The 21,224-nt window shown below is 49.4% G+C and overlaps 1 protein-coding gene across 4 annotated transcripts in view; it reads right to left on the bottom strand.

The window, feature by feature from the left end:
• FRMD5 (FERM domain containing 5) overlaps positions 1-15,927 on the bottom strand; it is a 112,640-nt gene extending 96,713 nt beyond the window's left edge. For all 4 annotated transcript variants that reach the window (XM_056346870.1, XM_056346872.1, XM_056346871.1 and 1 more), the window contains exon 1: positions 15,432-15,927. In XM_056346870.1, coding sequence (XP_056202845.1) covers positions 15,432-15,533 — 102 coding nt within the window. In that variant the 5' untranslated portion in view covers positions 15,534-15,927. The remainder of the gene's footprint in view (positions 1-15,431) is intronic.
• Between the last annotated feature and the right edge of the window lie 5,297 nt (positions 15,928-21,224).

The following is a 21,224-nucleotide window of genomic DNA, read 5'->3' as shown; positions in this document are numbered from 1 at the left end:
GCCCATCCTGCGAAGGTCTGTGTGCATGACAGGCTGGCCAAAGAGAACCGGACCCTCTACAGTCATCATGGGATACTAAAAGAAATAAAGATTGTAGCCACTGGTACATACCAGCCCCAAGAATGCCAGCAGAGCCAACACTTGGGAAATGTGAACAGAAATAAGACAGCCTATTAAATCATCAGCCCTTATACAACATGTGTGCAACTACCTCACCACAACACACGGCAGCGTCATTAGTATCTACATACCCAGAAAAAAGCCTCTGGGTGCCTTCCTCCAAGCAAAGAGTAACCTTGCCTTGGCTGGCAGCAAGGTACCTGCTAACGCGTGCAGGGAAGCGGCGGGGAGGTGGCAAGGAAGACGTAATTGTTATGTGCAACACTGCAAAAAAAGGGAACATCACAAACACCCCTGGTCCCCTTCAGCCTTTGGATGCACCAGTGTAATTATGAACTTTATTTCTCCCCTCCCTAATTTAAAAGATTCAAGAGAATCCTTCAAATATGCATTTTATTTATTATTATTGTAACACAAAAAAAATTAATATCCAACTGTGGATACTGTTATAAAAGCATAAATAAAAGGAAGCAGCAGCACTGGCAGCTGCTTGCACTGCCTGCAGAACCCCACCACGCAGTATGGAGTAGACCATTTCAGTAAGGCAGGCACGAAAAAATTTATAAAACCAACTAATAGTAACTGACAGGTGGCTGTAATTCAAAACAGCCTCCTCAGGCCCTACAGAAAAATCACACGCTGCAGTACGCAGACAATACCTGATGTGCTCTCCTGCCTACCGCCTCTGCACCTACCGCCAGCAAGTTCAAACTCAGCAAGACTGCAGCACAAAGCGTGCACCGCATCACGATGCTCTCCCAGCACCAAGGCAGTTATCAGTTTAGAGCTGCATGTTTAGTTATTCCGAAAGTAAGTGCAAAAGGGCTTATTTATTTACTTACTTCCATGTTTACTTTTGCCTGCTTCATTTGTTATTGTAACACAAGTTGGATCCTTCCCCACTGGCCTTAAGGATGTTGTTCATCAGGTGCGTTTCTGAAGGCAGCCCTCGCTGAGATGCTGTGCTGGGACACTGACCCTGTGCATTGCCACCACAAGCGACCTCACTACACTGAGACATGCCCTGCAAGGGACTAACATCAAGGACATCCAGACATGCCTCCAGGCTGATTTTTACCTCTAGCACTGAGCTGCTGTCCACCCATGAGTCTCTGCCTTTTAGTGACCAGATCTGCGTCCTCTGGCATGGCACCCAGACAGGCAGCGCAGCCTTCAGCACTGCACGGATTTGCAGTCCCAAAGCAGGATGGCTTCTGCTGGTCTGCTGGAAGTGTTTTAAAAATTCAACCATGTCAGGACAAGGAAGTTGCAAGTAACAACTAATTTAAGGAGAGGTTTATGTGCAGTACTGGTTAATTAATTAAAGAAATGCTATTTTAGCACAACTTATTTGCCTAAATGGTGCTTTAAACTCAGATGATCTTTTTCAGAAGCTCACAGGGCAGGGTTCATCAAAGTCTGTGTCTACCTTCAGGGTTTCCTGACACCAGCCAGCACCGCAGCTATCAGCAGGCAGGAGCAGAGCTCTTAACCCACCCTGGGAGCCCCCTTCCACAGGCAGTGACACTTCCCATGTGTAGGTGGCAGCTCCACACTTCAGTTTGCATGAACTAAGTGTCCCATTCAGATGAAACTGTGGGTTTTACAGATGAAATAAATAAGCAACAAAGAGGAGGGATGAGATCCCATTCATCAGTGGTCCTAATCTATGGTCATAATCTAACACACCAGATGTGGGCATCCAAGGGCGTCCATCCAGGTTGAGGTCCACAGACGGCTCACCGCCAATGGTGGGGGTCACAGTGGCACGGGTCCAGGGAGCTCCATGGAGGAGTCCCCACAGCCCAGAGGCTGGGACAAGGCTGGATCTGAACTAACACCAGTAGGTAAGGGTTCCTCGTTATCACTTCCAGGGGCGGTACGTGAAGCTCCAGCACGATGTCCCCGATGCAGCAGCGGGCAGTGGGGATGAGGGCATCTCCCTGGTGACAGCAGTGTCCCCTGCTCAGCATCAGCACTTTTCCTCTGTTCCCATGGCAATCCTCAGCCCCACCAGCTGCACCACAAAGTTGACTTTTCCCTCTCTTTCCATAGAGATCCGTGGAACAAAGCAAAATAAAACAATTAGGCAGTGTCTGCAGGGGTCAATGTGCAGTCACTCCTTTCACACTGATTTACGGTTTCCCAAGTTCCATGCAGAAGCCAACACTGAAGCCATTCTGGGCTGCTTTTTACTCTTATTCCCGTCTTGTGGAAACTGCACAGGGTGTAAAACTGCAGCCCACCTCAACTCAACGTCCTAATCCTTGCATTTATCCCACAGGCACCATGGCCACCAAGCCACTGCCAACACCTTTGCCAAGCCCCCAGGGCTGGCCCCAGGGCTGTGGCTGCTGAAGATGGCCCTTCTCTGCAGGGGTGAGGAATAAGCAGACAAATAGAAGTTATGGGAAATCTTGTGTTAGGAGGACTGGTTAAAAGAAAAGCCCATCATTTCAGTTAAGATCCAGCACTGGTGCTGACTCAGTGAGTGAAACATCAGCACCCTTGCACTTGGGAAGCATTTTGGCTGCTGCACCTGAACACGGGGAAGAGCACCCTCTTTTTCTAGACCTGGGGTACAACACTGACATCCATCCTGGGGAATCCGAATTTTCACTCAGAATTTAAGTCAGGGTAAGCACGGGGTCTGTTGGGTTGCAGAAGCCCCCCGCTGCTGCAGGCAGCTAGCCCTAGACACCTGACCCTGCTCGAGGCACAATGCCTTCCCACACCCAAGGGCTACAAAGGCTCGTTAGGAAATAATAACACAGCAGATTAGTCTCAGAGAATACATCTTCTTCCTGTTCACTTCCAGGGGGTGAATAGAGAGCTAGAGGGATTTGGACATTGCTGTCTTGAGTGTGAGGTTTAATTGCTTACGCTCTCTGTTACTAATGCACTCCCCAGGCAAAACCCATGTCCACTCCCTCTTCCCAGTGAGGCAGGAACCGTAATTGAGTTGCGGCATGGGCATGACAAGCCTTCCTGTGGTGAGGCCCCCCGGGCGGACAAGCCCTGCCCCAGCTTGGAGCTGTCTCCTGCTCATCTCTGGGCTGTCACCAATGCTAGTGGTACTCTGACACTGCTGCCACCCTCACAGCTAGCCCTTACAGGGGACCTGCTTGCTGCTGCTGGGTTCAGTACTTCTTTGTACCCAAGAATGGATCACCTCCACCTCAAATATACTACAGTTATGTTTCAGGCTCAGAACTGTATTTCTGGGGGTTGCAGGTCTCAGGTTGGTTATGCAGGAGGAGCTGTGACCACAGCACTGGTGCTTGCTGCTCCCCCATGGGTCCTGTAACCTGCAAAGGGGCCGTGGGGTAGCAGGTGGGCACAAAGGGAGCCAAAGGCACAAGACATGAAGGGTCAGGACATGCCCTGCACTGGGACAGGCAAAAAGCTCCACTGCAGGCTGCTCTGCTTTTCCTTCACTTGTAACCCTGAAATGCAAAGCAACATCAACCCCATACAGTGAAATAATTCTCACTGCAAAAGCAACATCAATCCTATACAGCGAAATCATCCTCACTGCCCATGGCCATGGCCCTGGCAAGGCCAGGAGCTCAAGCACTGTGCCGTGTCCCTCTTCACGTCCTCCCCGCATCCAGCCTCTCACCAACGTGTGTCCTCAGAGAAACTCTGATGGAAGAAGGATGAGCTGTTAGCCCAGTTTTGCAGCTGAGGGAGGCTGCGGTGCAGGGAGGAGCCGTGGAGGACCCAGAGCAGCACCTGGCCAAACCTGGGGCACAGGGGGCTGTACTGTTGCTCCCTAGGGGCATCTCCCCCTGGCAGCCTCAGGACACCAGCAGGATGTGACAGGGCTCATCAGCATCAGCTCATGGATACAGAGATTAACCATGCCCGAAAAACACATCTCTTTGGAAAAGCCCAGCAGAGCTGACTGAGAATTACAAACCGCCCACAGAAGTTTAAAACCAAATCAGCCTAAAATGCCTCAGACATCTTTCCCCATTATGCTCAATGGCATCCTCATAACAAAATGCCACGTGTTAATTAAAAAGGCCTACAGAAACAAGAACGCTCTCCACTCAGTGGTACTGTGGGTTACTAAGGAAAGCCTCAATTTTATTTCATTCCTCCAAGCCCTGTTAGCTGTGTTTTATTTAATTCTGGGGGACTTTGCCAAGGGCCCAATGTGTTTACGCTGACAGTGGGAAGCATCCCATAAGGGCAGAGAGAAATCACTGTCATCATTATTTAAGGCATGCTATGTTGGGATTAATTTTGTATTAGCACCTTATTTATGTCTAGAACAAAACCCAGATGTTAAGCTGGGGGACACGGTACCCAAAGCACTGCTAGGGAGACATGCAAGCTCCCACGTGCGCCTGGGGAAGCAAGGCAATGCAGAACGCAGGCTGCCAGCCACCACTAATCCCCTCAAACAGCAGCTGCCCCGAGGACCCTCTGCTTTATTCCAAAACCCCAGATAAAGAAATCTGTCATCGGAAAGCATAAGTCACAGCCAGTTAAAGCCCCATCAATGGGCTTAAGGAGTTGCTTCTAAGAAGTGGTGACAGGCTGGAGAATCATTCCCTACAGATTTTGGGGTTTTGTATCAACATGCAAACAAGAATGATGCAAAACTGTAAATGCACAGGTAATAAATGCAAGTGGGAGAAAGGAAGGACAACAGTAGCAGGGATCTGGACCAGAAGACAGAAAAGTCCTTTCTGGATCAGAAGAACCTTAATATCGAAGAACAGTGCAGGAACACCAAGGTTTAGGCAGGAGCTCAGCCAAAGAGAGTTACTTTTGGAGGGAGGTCTGACAGTACCACTGCAAGGGCAGGCATTGAGACTTGGTTCAGACAGTGGTTCCCATGGCACAGGGGTCCCAAGGGTCCCTGTATGGGTGGAGGAGGATGGCCTGGCCTGACAAGAGATGCTCCCAGCACCTATCACTCCCCTATTGCCCTGATCCTGGCTCACCATTGCCTCCAGCCCCAGCTCTTTCTCCTGCTGCTGCATTTTCTATTGCACTCACATTTTCTCTTCTCCACTTTCAATGGCCCCAGGAGCTCCAGGTTTTCAGATCCCAATGACATTCTGTTCTCATCACACATTTCCTTTGGAAAGCCATTGTTGTTTGCAAGCCAGAAATATTAGTCAGCATGCTATACAGTGCAACGCTAATGAGAATTAAATCGATTCATGAAAAGTACCTGCTCAGCATGTTTATTATCTATTTTTCAAACACAACTATATTAGATTTCATCTTTTTTCCCAGTCCCAATATACTGTCCATTCTATGAGTTAAGTATATAGATAACGTATAGTTACAATCACTATCAACTACCTAATCTATATATTCCTAAAGTCTCTCTCTAGATCCAGAATGGCTTAATCAATTTTTGTAATTTTTTTATTAAAGAAAAATTTTGTATAGGCAGTCAGTGGACATATCCTTTGGGATCCCAGCTTATGTGCCAAGCTAAAAGCCAATACAATCTGAAACAGCCCTGCTATAAACCTTCTGAAAAACAGAAAAACCTCATCGATATGACAGATATGCCACTATAATTAAAGTCTTTGGTAACAGACATTATGCAGCCAAAACATTCTATTTCTAGCTGCAGCATTGATCAAATTTTGACATCCAGCATTAACTAGCTGAGGTCTGTCTGGCCTCACAAAGCGCAATGCCACAAAGCTTTTGTTAACTATCATTTATTAAAATGCCTTGTCTATCTGGTGAGACACTGGCACCTGGCGAGTACATCTTATTTCACTCCTTCCCACAGCATCTGAACCAGCCTAAGATTTTTCTCCATGCTCAGGAGTCCAGTGCTTATATTCTTTACTGCCAGATACGGAAGATTAAAATATGTGCGAACCTTGAATTTCCAATGAGATGCTCAATGCAGAAAACTGGCTCTCCCAGGGAGAGAAAATGGGCCCCAGCATACGCTCAGCTGCAGTGGGACCACAACCCAGTCGGTAGCAGGGGGAGGCTCCCAGCTCAAAAATCTCAAGAAAATATGTTTAAATTATGTTAAAATTATAAGGGCGCAGCTGGCCCACGGCTCTGAGCCCTGCAATTCTTGCACCTCTTCGGGAGGGATTTCCTGAACTTTGCATTTTCACAATGCAAAGTACATCCCACAAAACCAGCCACATTTTTCCGTCTGTTCCCTTGTCCACAGAAGAGCAATTTTCATGTACATCCACCTTCCCAGTAAGGACCAAAGACTGAACAAGTTGGGAGAAGAGATCCACTGGGTTCCATAAGGAGAACTGGGATCATCCACTATTGGAAGCACAAAGTTGATCCTCAGAGTAGCTGAAGATCCCATGCCTTAAAATACAGCTCTACAAACTGATTATGTAAAAACAGCACCATCTTGCTCAGTAGCACAGCTTCTGATGTGTATCTGGAGAGACAGCTGCTGACTTTATTGAGTAAAATAAGATTTTACTGTATTTTACCCCTGCTGTCCTCTACAGATAACAAGCCAGAGGAAGCACAATGGCATCTTGCATTTTGTGTGTGCATAGAATAAACTGCATTCCTCAACAAATTGCAGCTGCCAAGTCACTTTTGCAAACGAAGACGTTACCAGTGAAGGTAATCTACATGGATGGTAATTGCCAAAGTGTAATTAAGGGCAAAGTACAGTCTGTGTGTTTAAAATGACAATGCAGGAGGAACAAAATGCCCAGCTGCTCCCCAGGACCAGGCCAGATCAGTCCACTGGCCGTTACAGAAATCCTATTTTTGCTTAGAAAAAAGAGCTGTTCTCCACCAGCAGCCTGAAGCACAGCTCACACAACTTCCCTCTGCACCGGCCCTTTTCAGAAAAAAATCAGACTCCAAGCACCAGGCAGTTTTTGCAGATATTCAGTTCAGTCTTGGCCATAATTCCACAACAGACACAACCTCTGCACCATGCACAGGAAAACTGCCCAGCCAGCCCCAAATCCCACAGGTCATTTTAGAAACAACCGTATCCTAGTACATCTCACCCAGTAAATTCCTGGAAAATCACATATCACATCATCATAAAATCTGTGCCACTGAGCAACAGGAGAGAAAGATTGCACGCAACTGTTGTGTATCCACCCACCAACCACATTCCCAGGGGACAAGGTTGCAGCAACTTCAGATCTCACCACTCTTCCTCTCATTTCCAAACGCTACCAAACGCATAAGGCAGCAGTTACCCTCCTGTCTAGAAATGAAAACACCATCATAGATATTTAATAGCTACCTTCGATTGCAAGAACTCCTTGTGTCTATGTCCCACAATATACAAAACAAAAAACAGGCCTGTTTGAGTCGGAGGCGGATGGTGGCAGGGGGGGGAAACATGCAGAATTTGAGTGTGAAGCTTAAAAATATGTTTTAATTTGAGATAGGTAAGCACATGTGCACCAGCCCATGGATGGTTTATGGACAGTGTTTTCACGCATGCACAAACCCCTGAACAACAACACTCCATGGGGACGACAGAGGAGAACCACCATCTCCCAACCCACTGATGTGGCCAATACCTCGACCCTGCTGCCAGCACAGACCGGTGCAGAAATCTGGAAAGAAACACGTTTCCAAACGCTTCCTTTTCTGGAGAGGAAGGAGCTGATCTTTGGGATTCATGCAGAAGAGACGGTACATTCCTGCCACTCCACCACACTTCTACCCTGAACACAAACCACACAGGCCAATACACCTCTAGGGTGACACATTTAATGACATTTCATTTCAATTTCAGTATTTTTTTTTTTTTTTACAAGCAAAATATTTGTAACATAGATAAAACTGTCTAACACCCACATTTTTATTTTCTAGTTGTGCCAGTATTTTACATGCCAATGGAGCATGGCTCAGCAAACCAGTGGTAACACGTGAAGCCGGGGATCTTCACTCTGCTATTTCAATCCACTCATTGCAGCATAACAACAAAAGGTTTCCGTGCCCATGAGTCCCAGCAAATGTGTTTCCACATGGGGCCAGCTCACATGCCTCTACCCTAGACCCTACCCTTCACACTCCTCTTCCTCACCATGCAAAACCGCCCTGGCAGCCACAGGGCTCATGCAGGGAGTTGCTTGCACCTTGGATCATGCCATTCCATCCTCTGGAAGGCTGCCCTTGACCCATGCATGTGCCCTGCAGACCTTGAGAAGGCAGGGCTGTGACTGCAGGAAGTTCAGCTCAGGGCATCACCCAGCCTCCAGGAACGCCACCACATCGGCCCACGGACTTTGGAGCTCATTTGGCAGACCTTCACCTCCTAAAGGAAAACCTGGCTTGTGTTTCATGCTCAGAAGATAGCCCTCAGTTTCTGTATGAATGCAGATGACCATATAAACCCTAATTCTGACATCCATACTTGCGCACATGGAGTCTTCTCACTTCTTCAGACCCTTCTGAAAACTAACCCCATTTCTTTCACATCTCCTCCTTTGTCCTGGTGCTCAGAGCAAAGGAACATTCACTTTAGCCTGGCCTCCACCAACAGCTTGCTCTGTAGCCCTGGGTAGGTTTGTAGCTGGTTATCCAGTTCTGTAAGAAATGTAATAAAACCACACTGCACCAGCTGACAGCACCTTGTGCAGAATTAGGGTTGGTTAAGATGTTGCTGTGCTTAGGTGAAAGCTCCAAGGAACATTCAAAATATTAATTCCTTTCTGTCATGACCAAAGACAGTGGGTTTACCTTTCTCCTGGGCTCTGGCAGCAGCTGACATGCTGAGGGAGCACAAGCGAAAACATCTCCTGGGGTGATCAAGGTGCCACACCAATTTGAGTAGATTTACCAATATCACCAAAAGCCACAGCAGCTGTAATTTCGTTGGGAATACAAGAAGGGAATCCACAAGAGGTGGCTGATGAAGAAACAAATTAGGATAGATTTTCCCGAGTTCTGAAGCTTCTAAGAGGCTTATAGGAACAACAACCAACAATAAATAACTACAATTCCTGCCACAAGAGGGGATGCAGACCCATCCCTTCAAATCACACCCCCAGCCCTGGCAGGACAAGCTCAGGCCCTCTGTATATGCACACATTAACTGTAGTGTAGCTGCACCCATCAGAATCTGCTCCCCATCTCCGTTTTGCCATGCAGGAGCCACAGTCTCTGCAGACAGCCACTGTGGATTCATCAGCCTCGCAGGCAATTCCAGATCATCAATATGAAATTGCTCTCATACTGCTGTGATAATTTACTCTGGAAAATTTTCAAAGAAAAGAATTTGACCTGAAACCTTATTTGCAGAAGCAACTTCAAGGCTTTCTGTAACCAAATAATAATTGGGTTTTTCTGACCACAAACAAGTGGCTGATGAAAGCAGCACTGTTCAGTTCTCTCTGCAATAGCACCAACGTCTGACCCCTGCGCTAACAAGGTATTGTCTATTCTTGACAAAATTGATAGCAAATAAAATACAACACTTCTCACATGGCAAATCTCTGCTTGTTCCCCAGCCTTCTCCAGTAATGCACTGTCATTTCTAACAAGTGACAGTAGTGCCATGCTTCCTCTGCCATTTGGAAACCAGGCGTGTGGTCATTTCGGAGGGTTTGCTCTACCGAGGGTTTGCACGAGGCAGAGGGACTGCTGCTGTTTCAGTGGGACACACAGAGCAGAGCACATGTGTGCTCCCATCAGTCCTGCACGAACTGTGCTCACCATGGGGTACGTGACATTCCTACAAGTCCCCTGGAAGGCTGAAGCGTTGAGGGTACCATAGGGTTTGGGTTTTCCCACTGGTAAATTCCCACCTCACATAGTGCGAGACAAAGATAACCACATGCCATCCTCAAACACGTAGGACCAAGTGCCTACCCGTTATCGAGTAGCTACCCCTCAAACCAACAGGGACTCCACTTTTCAGTGATGCCCAAATTGACGCCAGGCTGCGCAGGCAGAGGCCATTCCCAGTGCCCCTACCCACGCTTAGGAACCCACCTTCATGCATGATGCTACACACCCTGGAGAGAACACGACCCCTGTGCGAGCTCCAGAGGAGCTTTCACAGACTGGTAGCACCTCCATCAGGACCTTGCCCGCTACCATTGACAGCATTTCAGTGAGGGCCTTGCTTGCTGCACAGTCTTTGCCCATGTTCATAAACAGCTTCCAGGAGAAGGCAACCTGCAAGGTTTCAGCTAGAAAACAGATCTGCCAGGTGTACTGACAGAGAGGGATCACAGACACTTGCGCTGCCATTAGTCTTGTACAGGGCAAACCAAAGCATCGTGCGAGTCTCATCCTTGCTGGAATGTGGCCACAGACGTCATCCCTATGTACATGATCCCTTTGAGCTCCTGAAGAGTGAGTCAAAAATTAAAAATAAGTGGGCTGCTTAAGGCACTTTTAGTATTCCCCAGACACCTTAAAAAAAGCCTCCTACTGTGCATTACCTAATTTTTACATGACAGAAGCAGAAAATTTTTTCTTTCATGATACTACTGAACATATCTTTCTACAATGGTATTACCGTGTGTGTGTGTGCGTGCGTGTGCATATAAATATATATATATATACACCTATATTTGTCTTCAACATCTCATATAGGAAAGTGATAAGCGAAGAGTTCTTTCAGGAAACTGACTCCTAAAAGGGGGACATCCTGGAGCTTCACAGCAGGTAACATCATAAAACAGGTGTGAAAATTTAGCAGAAAATAGACATTTCAGCTGGTGAAGAAATAACAGCACTAGAAATATTTTCAACGGGTCTCCATAACAACTTGTATTTCTGCCTCCCATTAAAAGAAGAGTAAATATGTCACTAGTTTTTCAGTGCACATTTAGTGGATGTTTTCCTCAGCTGCCTTTTGTATCCTTTGTATTTAAAATGATATACTTGGAAATAAATTTAAAAGGAAAAAGGAGATGAAACCCAAGAAACTCTCAGCTTTGACTGTTACTTTGTCTTCAAACTTATTGTGCATTTCAGGTGGTTTTCTTCCGAGCCCACAAACCATATGTATGGAAATGTTGGAGAAGAGAATAAAGAACACTGCCCTGACAGCCTGCAGCTCTGCTGAGATACTGCTGAGCAAGAACGATAGGTTTCTGTGGCAAATACATTTTCAATGCTATAAATAAAAATATTACTTTGAATAGAGTCAACAGCAAACCTGCCAGTATTGCTTTCACCATCCCTGGGACCCACAGGCTGGGAGGGGTGCGATCCTGCACCCATTGCAGCCCAGTGACTTTGCTGATGGACTTCGCTACCACAACGCACTGGCAGTGCTGTGCTGGCTTTGCCTCACCAGCGCTGGACTGTGAAACCCTCACCCACCACACAGACCAGCAACCTTGGACCCAAAGTCTGCCTTACTCCACGTTTTTGTGAACAGGTCTGGCATCAGTCCCTGTTCCTGCACCCCGGGTTCAGGCCGTGGGAGAGGAGGGAAGGCTCTGGGAGCAGACAAACTTTTCAGCATGAAGCCTCATGGTTTCTGGTATTCTTGGCAGCAGGGAGTAACCTCCGATGAAGAACACACCACCTGTGCTCAGGACTGTAGACAAGAGACCCCACTGCGTAAGCAGCGGTCTGCTAACCTATTTCCCGGCAAAAGCAATTGGAAACTCTCAGAAGACAAAAAGATAATGAACAAATAACCTTCACGGTAGCCAGCACTGCAAAAAACCAAGGTTCCCCTTTGTGTTGACTGCCTATTATTAATGATCCTGTCAGGTCTCCTAATGAACTTTGTGCTTCATGTGGAAAACGTGGGGTTTGTCCAAGAGAATAGTCCAGAGCTCATTTTCATTTATTTCCAATCTTACGCAAGAAAGTTGTTACATTCTGAATCTAAGAAACCGCATTTTTCTATTTATTTTCTCACGTCTCCACTTTCTTGTAGTACTACTGAGGTTTGAAACAAAACGCCACTGTCTTTTCAGGAAAATGCTTGATGCATCGAGCAATGGCAAATCATTAATTATTTCAAGCCTTTTATACCACCACTGACACCACAGTGAAGAATTTAAAACATTTCCTCAGACAAGCAGCTCAGTCACAGCAAAACCGCAGCGCAAGAGCATTGCTTAGTTTTTTCAAAGCTTGCTTTATTCTAACAACGCTTGCAAGGCTGCCTCGCTGGCAAACTGCTTTGCATTTGTGCTTGGAGACACAGAGCACAAGGTGGTAAATATAAATTAAATATACTGCTAGATCACACCCTTGCCATGGAGATGAACAAAAAACCATCAGGAATGGCTGCCCCTCTCCGCCAGCCAAGCTGGTCCCCGGGGACGTGTCTCAGGGCAGTGACACCCACAGGAGTGGGGACCCCAGCACCCATGGCCAGCAGTCTGCACAATGCCAAGAAACGGAGCATTAATGGGCACTGCTGCCTTCTCCCAGCTGACAGTCCCCATGCTGCAAATTACTGTGTTTATTGCTTTAGAAAGTGCCTCCATGGCATGTAATATTATTAAAATATCAGCCTTTCTGAGGCAAGAAAGCCCCATGTCTTTGTGTTCAGGCAGCTTCTGGGATCCCCTGCGTCCCAGCAAGCGGCTGAGACCTGCAGTCCTGTTCACTGGCTGACACACTGTCCCCCAGAACCCAGCAGAGACAGACTCTGGGACAGTGTCCTCCCCAAAACAGAAAAGTACTGGAATATGCAAAAAACCCCCAACTCAACAACAAAACCACTTAACGGAGGAGCCAACTCAGCTGCCTCGACTCACTGTGCACAGTCCAGCTGCCTGCAGGAGCTCTGCCCCCCTAACACCATCCCGGAGCCTGCCCAGGCCAGGGACCGGGGCATGAGATCTCCAGGCTCCTCCACCTGCTCGGATGGGCTGTTTGGGCGTGAAAATTAGGGAAAAAAGAGAATGCGGCTTCATCTAAGCTCAGACAATGAACCATTCATACAACACGAGAATACTACCAAAGTAAACTTCAGATAATCAAATAAAAAAGGCTTTCTTTTGAAACAGAATATTCAGGTATTATCTAGCAGCACTGAGCCCCCACTCACAAGCCTTTATCAAGTACAACCAGAGGTTAATTTTGTTGACAGGTTTAACCAGTGCCATTATCTGAAATGTAAATAAACCCTCTTAAAATCAGCTCTGTCTCTGAGTGCTTCCTTCTTTTCCCCAGAATGGAGAAGCCAGATGACATGTCAGACAGGCCACACTTCAGGGAGGGCATAAAGCCCATCCACATCCCCACACGCCGCCAGGATGAGCGGCACAAACACACAGGTACAGCAGCAAAAATACACGTTACAAACTTCCAGCGAGCAGCCTCATTGCCCAGATGTGCACCGTGATTAACAGCACTGCGTATGAAATGATGACTTATGCTTTGGACGGTTTCTCTCTATTTAAGTAAAAATAGAAATACATAAATTAGAAACAACAGGCGTAGAAACAGCCTGGGTGAGGAAACACTATAGATCTCAGCAAGACGTGAAATATCTGCACTCATGAGGGAATGACCTTCAAAACTCATTCACTGCTCACAGCCTGTATGGTGACGGGTTTTCTCACTTGCGAGACATTATACGTTCCTACTATGTACGCTATAATTCTGCACGGACTATAAATACTTGGCATATAAGGCAACATGAAAGCAATAGAAAACAAATATTTAAGTGGGGTAACCTTGACTGTGAGGGTAATACAAGCTAATTCTTTATACCTTAGGTCATGCATGCTAAATACCAGGATTCACTATTTACTATGCTAAACATAAAATAAGCCATGGAAATATGTGAACAAGTAGTATTTTCTCTTAAAAATAAAGAAAAAAGAAAAGGCATGCAAAATGACGACACCTTGTTAAATTATCTTAAGGACAAAAAATCCAGATTTTTCTCAACTGCATTGCCTACACTTTGTCTTCCAAACTACAGCTTTCCTTTTAACTTGTATCAAAAACAACCTCCGAGAGATGAATTAGTTTTGCTTATGCAAAATAAACTAGGTTGCCGTTATAGTTGTTTACTGGGTCACACTTTACAACCCAGGTGGGGGAGGTGAGGGAGGAATGAGCAGCATTAGCATTCTTCAGCCGTTATTTGCACAGAACACCGTATTATCTATTTTAGACGATTTAAGCAAAAATGCCGGTGCCTGCAGCACTCCTCGGTAACCGATCTTCAGCATTTATCATTTAAAACATGTTTCCGCCTGTAAAGGAAAAGATGCTCCCTCCTCCTCGGAGTTGCAGGACAGGGGGATCAGGGGAGACCCAGCAGAGGTTGGGAGGTGGCAGTTGTTGCTATTTACGTTTTGAGTCGCCTTTACTCAAAACTGCCCTGAATTTGCCATTGCCTGCGGACCGGGCTGAAGCCAGCCGGCACCAGCAGGAGTAGTTACGAGTGCTAGAGCGTACAGGTTTTCGGCCAGCTCCCCTGCAGAAATGATAACTGTAGGAACGAAGAAGTAAAGGCAGCCGGAGCCAGGGCTGCTCCCCTCTGCCCTCCAGTCACAAGGTCCCGTTACCTAACTAGTTGCAGAGGAAACGGCGAGCGTGTTTCGCTAGTTTTTAGAAATACGACATCCCTCCGTCCCTGCGCGCTGAGCGATGGCCCCGCGCTGCCCCAGGCAGCGACGCACCCCCCGGGCGGTGGGCGATGGTCCCGGGTCCTGCAGCCGGTCCTGGTCCTGCCCGCCCGGCACATGGGGCGCGGGGAGCAGTAGATGCGCACCCCGTCGCCGCCGCTCCGGACTATGGCAATACACAAGCACTCATTAGGGCAGAGCTGGGCGCTAATGAGGGAGCCAGACCCGGGCACCCCGGGATGCGGCGGAGGCCGGGAAGAGTCCACCCCTGCCCCGCAGCATTCCCCCTGCATTCCTGCCCCGCAGCATCTCCCGTACTTTACTTCGCAGCGGAGTCCTCCCCGCGATGCGCGGAGCCTCCGCAGCCAGCAGAGCAAGGGCGAGCACCGCCCGGCTCCGCGAGGTACGGCTGAGGCTCTCCCGAGCACCGGGGCGACCGTGCCGGGCTGCCGCTACTCCGCTCCGGCTCCGGGGGCTGCGGGCACCCCCGTAACACCTCTCCGCGTCATCCCCGCACACCTCCGCGGCGGGAGGCGGCTAGCCGGCGGGGGGGGGCTCCGCTCCGGGGCTCCTCGCCGCCGGCAGCCGCTGCCCGTCACCTGCCGAGAGCCGAGGGGTGCTGGGGGGTCCGCGGGCGGCGGGAGCGGGGGGTCCGCCTTTGTTCACGGCGGCGGGGCAGGACCGGGCCGCCCCCGCCGCTCCGCTCCTTTTGTCTGCCGGCTGCGGGCGGCAGCGCGACCCCGGCGCGGGGCTGTCCCGCCCCCGCCGCCCCCCTCCCCGCGACCCCCGCAGGACGCTGACCTGGATGGTGCAGGTGTACTCGCTGTCGTCCAGCAGCCGCACGGTGCAGTTGTACTCGCGGTCCAGGTTCCTGCTGCTGCCACTCATCCACCTGCTCAGCATCTTCCCGAGCCGGGCGGCGGGGCGCGGCGGAGCGCGGAGCGGGCGCGAAGCGGCGGGCGCTGCCGGCGGAGCCTCCGCTCACATCCCCGCTGCCGGCGCGGTGCGGTGCGGTGCGGCGCGGCGGCCGCTCCCCCCCACGCCGCCCGGCTCGGCCCGGCCCTGCCCCCGCTGCGGGCCGAGCGGCGCGGAGCGGGCGCGGAGCGGAGCGCAGTGCCCGTGCCCGGGCCGCGGCGCACGGCGGGCGGGGTGGAGGCAGGCCTGGGGGGGAGCCCGGCGCCGGCTGCGGGGGCCAATCTCGGCGCCGCGGCGGTGACGGGCTCCGCCGCAAACCAATGCGGCAGGGGCGGCGCGGCTCCGCCGCCTCCCCGGGCAGCCCCGCGCAGGAGGGGGCTCCGCGGGCGCGGAGGGGCGGAGGACTGGGGGCGGGGGGGAGTTGCGTGCGTGGCCCTGCCCCGGCCGGCGGGAGGGGTATGCGGGGCTCCCCGGGGCCAGCGGGGCAGCTTGCGACCGGCGGGGGTCCCGCTGCAGGTGCCCCCTCCTCGCAGCCTGCCCCCCGCAGAGGGGCTGTCCCGCAGCCGGGGCGGGGGAGGGGGGGAGGCAGCCCCCACTTTGTGGGAGCAGCCGGCGCTGGGGGGGGCTGCTCTGCGGCGAGCCTCGCCGAGCAGGCTGGGTGCGTGTGGCCTCTCCTGGCCCCGGGCCACCTGGGCCGGGGAGCTGCACCTGCCGTCCTGCGCAGGGGAGGCTGCGTCCCTGGGGACGGCGGGTGAATAAGCGGGACCCGGCAGGCCTGCAAGGCACTGCCAGGCACCGGTCTGTGCCGGGCTCTCTCGCCCGAGACAGATTCGGGTTAATGGGTTGGTATTCCCATAGGGGGGTCGGCTATCATGGCCCTTTGAGCACAGCAGTATGTCAGCCCTGATGCTGAAGTGGTCCCCAGGGCGTGAGCTTCTCTCTTAATTGTTCGTTTGCTATGGAAGGAAACTTTTAAAGCTCTGGTTATTAGACAAAATGGACTCTAAAAGTGATCAGCGTTGTTCGGATGCTGTTGGTGCTACTCTGGAGAAGTGAAATACCTGGTGGCAGTATCAGCAGCGACCAGGGATAGGAGCCCAGCCGGCAGTGCTGCAGATCCCTGCCTCACTGTCATGCTCCATCCACAGCCATCCCCACACAAAGCAAGGCCCCCATCAAGGGGTTCAGCATTGCTCCCACCACCACTCTGGCTCCACACACACGGACAAATGCCCAAACCAAACAAGCCACAATGAGGGTCTGTGTTAAGCTGCCTCCAGTCCATCCCCCAGCATTGCAGGCCCTGTCCCCACTGCACCTTCCTGACTCAGCTCATCTTTGCCTAGTGACTTGCCTTCATCCCCTCCAGCTGCATTCACAGGCTGCAGTGCAGCTCCTGTCCTCCCTGTGTGAGCCCCAGCCTTAGACTTCCACCGTGCAGCTGTCTAACAGGTCCTCATAGTATTTCTGCTCCAGCTTTGCTCATTCCCTGCCTTCCCAGCCAGAAAACCCGTTTACAAAACGACATTCCTCGCCTCTCCCTGGGCAGCACAGGCTCCCTTTCCCACCAGCCCTTCCAGACCTCTCCCAGCTGCAGGGCAGTATCCCTTCCTGAACTGGCCACCCAGTGTGCTTCTTCCCAGCTCCACAAGAAAGAACTGCTCCCAGGAGCCAGTGGCTCTCAGGGCTCTTGTGTCCCTGACAGTGTGTATGTCAGTATTGTATAGTCCCCAAAGGGACAGTTCAGGGGTTGTCCCTGTGACAGGTAAGAACAAGAGATGAGTCTTTCCCAGGCTACCTCCCCATCCCCAGCCAGGCTGGCTGCACTAGCTCTGCTCATCAGGCTGGATGTATGGTTGTTCTCATGGAGGGACCAGAGAGGAGGACCAGGCTTGGTTATCTTAGTATCCAATAGGCAATTAATGTAAATGTCCAATTAATATAAAAGAGAGGGAACGCGATGTTGCAGGCAGTGGTGCTGCAGCAGTGAGACAGGGACAGTGGGCAATGTCTTGGGGAGGGCATTATTCTGATGGAAAAAATAATGGCAAACCCAGAGACTTCACCTCTGTGGAACGTCTGTCAGGAGACTGAATTTTGCAGCTCCCCAGGAAGGTGGGTTGTGCCCAGCACGTTGTTAGGAGGCGTGAGGCAGAGCCCAGAAAAACAACGGCACTTTTCACAAAGAACAGGACTCGCTCCTGAACCATCTGGGCACTTTTACAAAGATGCTTGTATTCACTAAAGTAGCTGCTACTTTGTCATGTATCCCACTCTGCATAAATTGTTCATCTGCCTTAGAGCTCCCCTTCTGAACCAGCTGAACTGTTAATGAAGAATGGGATCCTCAGCATTAGCAGGTGCTGCTTTCATCATGAACAGAAGCTTCTGAGCCAGCTGAGCAGCTTAATGAAGAGAGCATTCATGCCACAGCAGCCACGGCTTTGTCAGGGAGCCTCTCACCCATGCCATGGCTTGGCTATTAACTTTGTTCCTTGACCAAGTGAACAGTTTTGCTGAGGTTCCAGTTTTTGACAGAGAAACCACATTTTTTTACAAAGACCCTCACTGAGGCAATGTGGGAGCCCCTTGATGGAGTTCATCCCCCTCTGCTGCCTCAGAGTCATCCTCAGAACAAGGAATGTTGCTGGAGCCAGACATCTGAGGGCAGCTCCACGCTTCTCTCTCAAACTATCTGAAAAGGTTTCCACTGAGCACATCAAAGGCTGGCAGGTGCCTTTATAAAAATACTCTGTTCCCCAGCTTTGATTGACAAGAATGTAGTTTTGATGAGTAACATCTCTTTTTTCTTTTTAATAATTAACACAGTAAATCCTACAAATCCTCCATATTTGGATTCTCCGTTATTTGCAGCTTTGAATTAAAAAATCCAAAGTGCAGTTTTCCAAATGTATATTTAAAGTGAATTCTTAGATGTATTTGTTTTCCAGTAGGTTAAATTTCACTAAGAGATTGTGTCTTAAAACCCTAGGAGGACAGAACAAGGTTGTCTCTGCTGTTGAGAGGAGCAGAGCTGAACTCCAGCAGTTTCATTCTAAGAACCAAGGCTGCACCAGCAGCCCCATCCCATCACACCCAGCTCATCAGCCCTGTTGTGGCTTCTAGGTTTGCTAGGCTCTGGGCCAAACATGCCTGTTTAATCAGCACAGTCAGGCCTAAGTATCTCTGATATATTTCAAAGTATAAACAGCCAATTACCTGTCTTACTTTGCATTTATTTGGTGCAATAATAGATGGTGCATTGACAAAGTTAATGCCAATCCAGCCTGATGTGTGCAGGTGATGTCTGGGAAGTACTCAGCTGTCTGAATATTTAATGTCAACAGAAGCAAAGATGCAGTAACTGCCTTAAATTCAAAAGTAATGCATTGTTCTTTACCTAAGTTATTACAATTGAAAATGTCATGCATTATCTATTTATCATCCATAATCCATATATTTATCATCCATTATAATTTATCACCCACAAGTATCTGTAGCTTTGAGAACAGATGCAGCTGTATGTGAGGCATGGAGAGCAATCCCGGGGTGTTTCCAAAGGTAAGGCTGGCAGCAGAGACCTGCCTGCTGGGGGATGCCCGAGTGCCCGGCTCTGGGGGTTCGGCTCAAGACCTCTACCAGCAACTACACTATGACATGGCATGGCGTTAAAGGATGACTGCTCGTCTTTAAACTACACTAATGTTTGTAAGTAATAGCTACTTATTGTGCTCAAGATGACCAAAATAGGGACCTCTGCTTTAAATGGCATTTCTTGTTCAACTGCAGCCTGTTCTGTTTAGATACTTTCTGCATTTTCCTCATCCAGATGTGGGAAATGAGGCTGTCAGCTTTGTTTTGCTTTTCAGCAGGTACCTGAATTTGAAATTATATAAAAGCAATGGTTCTTATCCTCTAAGCTCCAACACGAGCCCAGCACCATCCAGACGAGATGTCAAAATGTGGCCCAGCTTGCAGGGTTTGCCCATAATTTAAATGGTCAACAGTACTGGCAGTGTCTCATTATACTTCCAAATCAGCTGAATTCACAGTCCCTGGTCTGTTTGCCCAGGCTATCTGCAGCGTGAAGCGGGCATTGAACTGGTGAGTTCACGCTTGCTCTCAGTTTTCTATACGCTGAGAAGAGATAGAAACCAAAGACCAAATTCTCTGTTATCCCTTATTTCTTTCTTGTTGATGAAAGTTTTGGAAAAGAAGACTTAACCTCTTCTTGGAAAGAGGCCCACATAGCTATTGCAACCAGCCCACTGCATATCTGAGTTCCTTCACATTTACCCGGTCTGAATCTGGAATAAATGCTTGTATAGTCTTTGTGCAGTATTTTTCTACAATAATGAATAATTATAAACACTATGGCAACCAACAAGGGACCCATCACTGGCTTTAGGCCAGTATTTTAGAATTGCATGCTGGTTACAGACGGGAGATTTTTTCCAGAGGATGCAGACAAGGGAGTGTTCCGCCATCAGTTAATGTTTGTGGAGTGTGGAAGCCCTTTAGCTAGTGTTTGTACATCCTTCACCCTCAGCTGAACACTAATGGCCATGGGAAACATTTGGACCAGCAACTGAGTTACCTCCTCCAGCAAAATTAGGTCAATAAATTCTAGTTATTTCAGCTTAGATGATGTCTCTCAGACACATCTCATGCAGCAGTGGTGGTGGGACTGGCTGCGGAAGAGACATGCTGCACCAACAAGAAACCCCCCAAATCTTCTCTCTCCCATGATTTCTTCCAGCACAAGAGGAAGGAGGATGGCATGCCCCATAAGTATTTGTATATGTGTCTTTGGTCCCTTCATTATTTCTGTATATCCTGATATTATTTCTAGAAGCACCACCTAATGGGAAAGTGCTGCTGCACTCAGAAGTGGCTTCACGTGCCACAAAGGACGATCATCTCCCACCACACTCCTGGAGGGTGTTTTATGCTGAGCTGAAGAGAAAAGGAGGAGGCAAAGAAAGGTGAGGAAAGGAGGAGACTCAAAATGAGAAAGAGAAGAAAAGAGGATGAGGGAGGAGAAAAGGGTGGTAAGCATGGAAGTCAACTGTAGGAGGGTCAGGAGTGAAAGAAGGGGCTGAAATTGTCCCAGCAACTGCTCTGCATGTACCCACAGGGGGACAGGCTGTAGCATCCAGCTTCCTGACCCCCAGGCATTTAAAATTTTAACCATAATTTGCAATTATAACCAGAGGATAAAATTTCAGCCTGTTAGGAGGAGGTGGGAACTTGCAGGGTGATGCACATTAATTACTGCTGACATACAGGGCCAGGCTCATTAGACAGAGGTCTCCTTCAGTTCTAGCACACAATTTTTGGCTCAAGGCACGTATTTCAGGGAGTAATTATAGAGCCTGTGCTGCTAGGCAGGTCACAGTAGCCAGCCACATAGACCTTTTCACTCCTCCTTGAGCTGCAGGGATGCAGAGCAGCTCTCAGTGCGGGGAAGGTGCTGGAAAGAGCCTGGCAAAGAGCAGCAGCAAAGCTCAGGCCTCTGCTCTGCAGCCCCACATACAGTGGGGTACAGTGCAGGTCATCACTGCAGGTCACCTGTCGCAATGATGATGAAGAAAGAAGGGGAGGGGGGTGGTCCTGTGCTCAGAGACCACTGTCCCAGGTACAGTCTGGGGAAAACCTTGCTCAACCTCCGTTCTAAGC

The sequence above is a fragment of the Falco biarmicus genome, chromosome 7, assembly GCF_023638135.1.
Source record: "Falco biarmicus isolate bFalBia1 chromosome 7, bFalBia1.pri, whole genome shotgun sequence".
Lineage (NCBI taxonomy): Eukaryota > Metazoa > Chordata > Aves > Falconiformes > Falconidae > Falco > Falco biarmicus.
This window is presented reverse-complemented; position numbering and strand designations above follow the sequence as displayed.